General features: G+C 35.9%; 1 protein-coding gene across 1 annotated transcript; it reads left to right on the forward strand.

Annotated features, from left to right (window-relative positions):
- The first annotated feature begins 6,525 nt into the window (after positions 1-6,525).
- LOC114180629 lies at positions 6,526-7,848 on the forward strand. Its single transcript, XM_028066931.1, has one exon. The coding sequence runs from the start codon at positions 6,526-6,528 to the stop codon at positions 7,846-7,848; it is 1,323 nt and encodes a 440-aa protein (XP_027922732.1).
- The last annotated feature ends 1,155 nt before the right edge of the window (positions 7,849-9,003 follow it).

Here is a 9,003-nt window from a genome sequence, read left to right on the forward strand (position 1 = left end):
GGGTATGGGTATGGGTACAAGATTATACCCGTTACCCGGTGGGGATGGGGATGGGATAAAAGTTTGATACCCGTTGGGTTTGGGTATGGGGATGGGGATGAACTTTTTTTACGGGGATGGGTATGGGATAGTGAAACCCGTCCCCGCCCCGCCCCATTGCCATCCCTACTACAAACACATCAGACCACATTCTTGATGTCTAAAATACCTAGTTCAGTTCTTAGCTTGTTAAACCTATCTCTAGCCAATGGTTTTGTAAACAAATCCGCCAATTGATTTTCAGTTTTAACAAATTTGATTTCACAATCTCCCTTTTGAACATGATCACGAATGAAATGATGCCTAATCTCTATATGCTTGGTTTAGAATGTTGTATTGGATTCTTGGTTAAGTTGATTGCACTAGTATTATCACCATACAAAGGTACCTTACTTAGGCTTACACCATAGTCCAAAAGTTGATGTTTCAACCATATGATTTGTGCACAACCATGTCCAGCAGCAATATATTCAGCTTCAGCTGTGGAAAGTGCCACACAAGCTTGCTTTTTGTTATTCCATGAGATTAGACTTGATCCAAGCAAATGACAAGTACCACTTGTGCTTTTCCTATCCAATTTGCACCTTGCATAGTCTGAATCTGAAAAACCACTAAGAGATATGTTAGAATCACATGGATACCATAAACCAACATCGGTTGTTCCTTTGAGGTACTTTAGAATCCTTTTTGCAGCCTTAAAGTGTGATTCCTTAGGATTTGCTTGAAATCTAGCACATAAGCATACTCCAAATTGAATGTCTGGCCTACTTGCTGTAAGATAGAGCAAAGACCCAATCAACCCTCTATATTTGGTTGAATCTACTGGTTGGCCAGCCTCATCTGCATCCATAAGGCAATTTGTTGCAATTGGAGTGGCGGCTTCTTTGCAATCCTCCATTTTAAACTTTTTCAACAAGTCAAAACAGTATTTTGATTGATTTAAAAATGTTCCATCCTTGAGTTGCAACCCTAGAAAGTAGGCAAGCTCACCCATCATGGGCATCTCAAACTCTCCCTGCATTGCTGCAACAAACTCTTCACACAATGTGTTATTATTTGAACCAAAGATGATATCATCAACATACACTTGAACAAGTATAACATCATTACCATGTTTTCTAATGAAGAGTGTTTTATCCACTGCACCTCTAGCATAACCTTTTGATAAAAGAAAATTGCTTAGCCTTTCATACCATTGCCTTGGTGCTTGTTTTAAACCATATAAGGCCTTTTTCAATTTGAAAACATGGTTAGGATAGACATGATCCTCAAATCTAGGAGGTTGTGATACATACACTTCTTCATTTAGAAGACCATTCAAGAATGCACTTTTCACATCCATTTGATGCAATTTAAAGTTACACATGCAAGCATATGCTAAGAGTAATCTCATCTTCTAGCCTAGCTACAAGTGCATAAGTTTCATCAAAATCAATGCCTTCTTCTTGATTATAACCTTTAGCAACTAGTCTAGCTTTGTTTCTTACTATATTACCATCTTCATCCATTTTGTTTCTAAAAACCCATTTGGTTCCAATTATATTCATATCATTAGTTTTAGGCACTAGAAACCACACATCATTTCTTGTGAATTGATTGAGTTCATCTTGCATAGCCACAATCCAATTACTATCATTCAAAGCATCATTCACATTCTTAGGTTCAATTTGAGATACAAATGCAACATGTTCACAAAATACAATCCTACGTCTAGTAGATACTCCCTGTTTGATATCACCTATGATGTTGTCCTTTGATAAATCTCTAGGCTGGATCCAATCCTTGGGCAATTTGCTGTCTGCAGCTTTTTCAGTCGACTATTTTTCCTTTTCAGCCAACTGATTTCCTGTAGCAGTGGACTTTTTTGCAGCAGAAATCTGCTCCTGCAGTATATCTTCCTCATCTACATTCTTTGACACTTGATCTTGCAATTTTGGGTTAGTTTCATCAAATACAACATGCATAGACTCTTCAACAGTCATAAATCTCTTATTATAGACTCTATATGCATGACTTTGTGTAGCATAGCCTAGAAAAACACCTTCATCCGCTTTTGCATCAAATTTGCCAAGACTTTCTTTGCCATTATTTAAGATGAAGCACTTACATCCAAATATTTTTAGGTGACTTAAAACAGGCCTTCTCCCTTTGAAAAGCTCATAAGGGGTTTTCTTCAAAATTGGCCTAATCAACACTCTATTTAAGACATAGCAAGCAGTGTTGACTGCATCAGCCCAAAAGTACTTAGGTAGTGAGTTTTCATTCAACAAAGTTCTAGCTAGCTCCTCAAGTGATATATTTTTCCTCTCAACAACACCATTTTGTTGTGGTGTTCTTGGTGCAGAAAAATTATGGTTGATACCATGCTTTTCACAAAAGTGTTCAAACTTTTCATTTTGAAATTCCCTACCATGATCACTTCGAATAGACACTATCTTGGAACTCTTTTCATTTTCAAGCATCTTGGCAAGTCTTTTGAAAGCATGAAAAGTGTCATTTTTGGCAGCTAAGAACAAAGTCCATGTGTACCTAGAGAAATCATCAACAATGACTAATGCATAAAGATTGCCACCAAGACTCATGGTTCGAGATGGACCAAATAGATCCATGTGAAGCATCACTAAAGGTCTTTCAGTTGAAACAACATTTTTGGGTTTAAAAGAGACCTTAGTTTGTTTTCCTTTTTGACATGCTTCACATACTCTATCCTTCTCAAACTTGAGTTTTGATAGTCCTTCAACCAACTGCTTTCTATTCAGCCGATTGAAATGTTGCATGTGTATGTGACAAAGTCTTCTATGCCATAACCAAGTATCATCCTCTTTTGTAAGCAAACAATGGATGCTAAATGATGCATGATGCAAGTCAAGTAGATATATATTATTGACTCTCTTGCCTATCAAAACAATACTACCATGTGCATCATATATCAAACAACTATTTGGTTCAAACATGAATTTAAAGCCTTTATCACATAGTTGACTTATACTTATCAAATTGTGTTTGAGTCTTTCAAACAGCAGCACATTCTTGATGTTGAAAGAGGATCCATTGCCTATGACTCCATTTCCAAGGATTCTTCCTTTGTTGTTGTCTCCATAGGTTACAAACCCTTCCTCCTTCAACTCCAACTTTGCAAATTTGGTTTTATCTCCTGTCATATGTCTTGAACAACCACTATCAGGGTACCACAAATCTTTCTTATCACCTTTCATGACCTGCAAAACATATTTGGATTATTTGGTACCCTTTGATAGGTTGGGTCCATCATGGTTATGCCTTTCTAGATCCTTTTGGGATCCATTTCATAATCCCTTTAGGAACATCATATTTTCTAGCATGACAACTCTTAATAACATGACCTTTTTGCATACAATAGTTGCATGAAATGAATGGCATGTCACTTGGCATGCTTTTAGAAAAGAAACTAGAGAACTTCTTGGTTTTCTTTTGAAAAGAAGGATTGAAACCAAGTCCAGCTTTGCCAAACACACAATTTTGTGAACCAAGAACAACCTCTAAGTTTGCTTCTCCTCTTGTGAACCTTGCACAGGTTTTTATAAGGTATTTCACTTGATTTTTCAAAACTGTGCAGTTTTCACAGGATCTTTCAGCTGATTGATTTCTAAAACAGTCGGTTGAATTACTATAAATAATTTCCAAATGTTCAAAATCAGTTTTTAAATCAGCTGTTTCTTTTTCCAGTTGAATAACTTTGTTTTCCAGCCAATTGTTTAAGCCTTTCAACCGATTGTTTAATGCAGAAATCTTGTTTCCTTCATTATGCAACTCTTCAAAATCATGCAACAATTGATTATAGTCATTTAAGTCTATAGAACTTACTTGGCTTGAGGAAGATGACTCATAACCAGCTATGAGACACAAGTTGGCTTCTTCACTCTCATCTTGTGAGGAGCTACTTGTTGTTGAATCATCATTGTCCTCTCATGCAATGTATGCATGTTTCTCCTTTGGCTTCTTCTCCTTTTTCCTATCAACACTCTTCTCTTTGTCTTTGTTAGCATTTGGACATTCAATCTTGATATGTCCTTGTTTTCCACAGTTATAACATGTAAAATTAGAAGAGTTTGATTCATTGTGTTTGGAAGTATACCTCTTGGGATTACCTTTGATACCTTTCCTTTTGAGATACTTACCAAACCTCTTGACAAGGAGATTCAAGTTCTCACTTTCACTTGATTCAGCCACCTCATCCTCAATTTCCTCTTTTTTCTTGGTGTTAGTCTTCAAGGCTATGTTCTTGACCTTTTTCTCACTTGACTCAAGCTCATTAAGCCTTTGCATCTCAATCTTATGCTCCCTAAGCTTACCAAACAATGCAGCTGTAGTCAAAGTGGATAGATCTCTTGTTTTTGAGATAGCCGTGACCTTTGGTTGCCAAGATCTATCAAGACACTTTAGCACCTTGATGTTTAACTTCCTAACCCAAGCCTATGAGATGGTTGACTATGTAAGTGAATCTCTTTTGCACATCCGCTATGGATTCTCCTTGTTTCATCTTGAATAACTCATATTCTTGAATCAAGGCATGCTTTCTAGCTCTCTTAACATCATTGGTTCCTTCATGAGTCACTTCAAGAACCTCCCACATTTCCTTGGCACTCTTGCATTGTGAAACACGAAAAAACTCATCCATGTTGAGAGATGAAGTGAGGATATTCTTTGCATTGCAATCATATTGGACTCTCCTCCTTTCTTCCTCATTCCATTGAGTCCATGGCTTATTAACCTGCACATCATCAACAATATGTTTAGGAGTATATGGTCCATTTATGATTGCATCCCATATCCCTTGATCTATTGACTCAATAAAGATTTTCATCCTAATTTTCCAAAATTGGTAATTAATGCCGCTAAACATAGGGGTTCTATGAATTGAGGCACCTTCACCAAAGGGTAACTTGTTTTCAGTCATTTAAAGTAGTTCAAAACAGATCTAGGACCTTACTTGATCAAATTTCAAGTACCTTGCTCTAGATACCAATTGTTAGTTTTGAAATGGTTGAAAAGCCAACAAGGGGGGGTTGAATTGGCTAGTTAAAAACTTTAGGCTATTTTTGCAGGCTAAAAACCTCTTTTAATTGAATCAAATAGATCACCAAGTTAGGATGCAAACAATATTGGATTATACACTTTCAGTCGATCAAAAACAGAGTTAACAGATTGATTTTACTAAACAGATTCTGTTCTGGTATAATCAATCGATTGAAACTGAAAAATAGTCGACTGAAATACTGGGAAAAATGCAGAAATGTGAATTTGAATTTTAAACCAGAAACAATGCTCAAGAATGATCAAGATCAGTTCCAAATGATTATACAAACATGCTCAATGCTTCAGATGCTATAAAAACATGCAAAAACATGAAAAAGATGATTAAAGCACAAGTTCTTGAAACTTTAAAATGAAAATGCAAGAGAGAAAGGTTAGAGAAGAGAGGACACCACGAATTTTTATACTGGTCCACTCAAACCTAAGCTACATCCAATTTGTCAAGACAACCTAAGCTTGACTTTGCACTATTTCAAAAGTTTTACAAAGAATCCACCCTTACACTTCCAAAATATGCAAAAACACCACAAAAGACTCTTGAATCACACAAGAATCACACCAGCACAGCAAGAACCCTCTTGCAGACCTGGAAAACCACCAGGCACACACACAAAGCTTGAGAAAGATCAAACCTTAGTGGTAGCACAGCCTTGCCTACCACAAACCACTTTTTCCAAGCTTCAAACCAAGCCAAAAGCTTCAAGAATTGATCCAAGATCAATCTTCAACAGCTGCAACACCTATGATCACGAAGGAGAGAGTTTCCACAAGTTTCCAAAATCAAATCGTGCTCTAAAATGATCAACAGACCTCTCCTTCGAAAGTCACAGCTTTTATAGTCAAACTGTTACGAAATTCAACAGGTTGATTTTCAAATCCATCGTTTGATTTTACTTAACTTAAGTGAAATCAATCGATTAAAAACTAAATCAACTGATTGAATTTGTTGCAGTTTAAGACTACTGCAGCCAACCTTTTAACCTGTTAAAAAGTCATTCAACAAATTAAAAGAGACATTTTAACCTGTTGAAAAACCATTCAACAGATTAAAAACACACCAAAGACCAAACTACATCTTATTAATGCTTTAAGGTCTACAATATGAATTACAAACAACAAATACACTTTCTTAATGATGTAATTACATGGAGAGCACATGTTTCAGCCTTGATGACCATGGATATCATCAAATCTCCTTTCCTTCATCAATGTAGGCTTCATTCCAATGTTTATGGCTTCAAGATAGTTCAAAAGAGCTTCATTCAATCTTCATCAAATCTTCAAGAAGTAAACCACCTTGGCTTCTCATGTCAACACTACGAACATCTAATTATCACAGGATTTCTTGAAGGGTATGATCTTTGGGTCCATCATGGAGAAGAAATACCTTTTCCCACTAGTAAAGATGAAGACATGATATATAATGAAGATTCACATGATGATATTAATGCCTTATTGTATGATACATTTAGAAATGTGGTAGAAGAAAAAGAAGGCAAAGAGGGTCATCACGATGAAGCTAAAAAGTTCTACCAATTGATTAATGATGTAAATCAAGAACTCTACCTTGGATGTGAAAGCTTCTCCACTTTATCTTTTATCATTCGGCTATATTTATTAAAGTGTCTTCATGGTTGGAGCAATTCTTCATTCACTGACCTCTTACAACTACTAAAAGAGGCCATGCCTAACTTGAATATTCTTGAATCTTTCAACAAAACGAAGAGCATGATTACTGATTTAGGTCTTGATTATAAAAAGATTCATGCATGTCCAAAAGATTGCATGTTATTTTGGAAAGACAATGAGAATTTAAATGTTTGTAGTATCTGTAAATCTTCACGATGTAAAGAATTTCCTGAAGCCAATTCTGAGGTTGATGGCCCAAAATATCAGTATAAAGTTCCTGCCAAAGTATTGCGACACTTTCCATTGATTCCTAGACTTCAAAGACTGTTTATGTGTTCGAAGACTGCTGAGTTAATGAGGTGGCATGAAGAAGAACGAGTAAAGGATGGAAAAATGAGACATCCTGCTGATGGTGAAGCTTGGAAGAGCTTTGATGGCCTTCATGAAAATTTTTCTGTTGACTCGCGTAATGTAAGACTTGGTCTGGCTAGTGATGGCTTTAATCCATTTAGAACCATGAGCATATCTCATAGCACATGGCCTGTCATGATGGTTGTGTACAACCTTTCGCCTTGGTTGTGCATAAAACCTGAATATACAATGTTATCGTTGTTGATTCCTGGACCACAATCAATAGAAAATGATATTGATGTGTACCTTCAACCTCTGATCCAGGAGTTGAAAGAGTTATGGGAGTTGGGAGTACAAACCTATGATGCTTCAAAAAATGAGACATTTCAAATGCATGCAGCTCTTCTATGGACAATTAGTGACTACCCTGGGTATGCTATGTTGTCTGGTTGGAGCACAAAAGGAAGATTAGCTTGTGCATATTGCAATTACAACACTAATTCATCCTACCTAAAACACAGCCATAAGATGTGTTATATGGATCATCGCGTCTTTTTACCAGTGAACCATCGTTGGAGATTTAATAAGAAGTCTTTTAATGGAAAAAAAGAGCTGAAGTCTACACCACACATGCTAGAAGGGACAAAAATTCTAGAGATATTAAAAGATTTTGCCAATGAATTTGGAAAGAATGGAAAAAAGTTAAGTAATGGTCCATGGAAAAAGAGATCAATCTTTTTTGAGTTGCCTTTCTAGGCGACAAATAAATTACGTCATAATTTTGATGTGATGCACATTGAGAAAAACATATGTGATAACATTCTAGGTACTCTTTTGGATATTCAAGGGAAGACAAAGGATCATGTTAATGCACGTTATGATTTGCAAAACATGGGAATAAGAAATGATCTTCATCCAAGAGAGATTGGTAAAGGTCGGGTAGAGTACTCACCAGCTTGTTTTACAATGAATGCTCATGAGAAATCTAGCTTTTGTGGTGTTTTTAAGACTGCCAAATTACCAGATGGGAGTGCATCAAATATTTCAAAATGTGTGCATGTTAATAATAGGAAAATCTCTGGTTATAAGAGTCATGATGCACATTTCATGTTGCATTACTTATTGCCAGTGGCAATAAAAAGCACTATGCCTGATATAGTGGCTGAACCTCTAATTCGATTTGGGTCATTCTTTCACTCTATATGTCAAAAGGTTATACATTTGCAAGATATGGATTACTTAGAAGCAGAAGTAGTACAAATACTTTGTCAGTTGGAGATGATTTTTCCACCTAGTTTTTTTGATATAATGGTTCACTTACCTAACAATATGTTATTGACGTTTTTGTAAAGAGATACTCCAATGCATAGTGCATTTTATGAATCACACCATGTCATTCAACTTTGGCAAATTCCAAATCCTCAAAAATAAGGTCATCAATTGTCATCATCTCAATTGACTAACACAGTCCTCCTCTTCTGTTTGATCTTAGGATGATTTATTAATTACAACACAACAACACAAACCATGATTATAGTTTTATACTTGAATAGGAAAAATGGTTTTGGAATCACCAATGGGAAAAATGATAGAAGTCTTTACGTGAAATTTAGTTTGTTGCGAGCACACATGATTGTTCTTAAATGTTAACAGAAATTATGTGTTAGGTAACTTGATCGGTAAAGGATAATCCAAGAGAAGTATTATAAAAGTGAGGTAAAGCACATAAAATCCTATGTCAACTCCAAAGATTGAAACCAAAAAACTCTGTTACCACTTAATTTGTTATATTAAGTATGAGAAAGCATGCATTGTCATTTATAATGAGACTTTGAGAATTTTGTTATATTACTTGTTAGAATGAGATTCTCATTAGTTGAAGGCTTAATTTTCAATTCATATAGAGTACTG

This window comes from Vigna unguiculata, chromosome 4 (assembly GCF_004118075.2).
Source record: "Vigna unguiculata cultivar IT97K-499-35 chromosome 4, ASM411807v1, whole genome shotgun sequence".
In the NCBI taxonomy this organism is placed as follows: Eukaryota; Viridiplantae; Streptophyta; class Magnoliopsida; order Fabales; family Fabaceae; genus Vigna; species Vigna unguiculata.

What these genes read in the sequence shown, in the direction of transcription:
- LOC114180629 (XM_028066931.1), top strand. Translation starts at nt 6,526, where the DNA reads ATGATATATAATGAAGATTCACATGATGATATTAATGCCTTATTGTAT.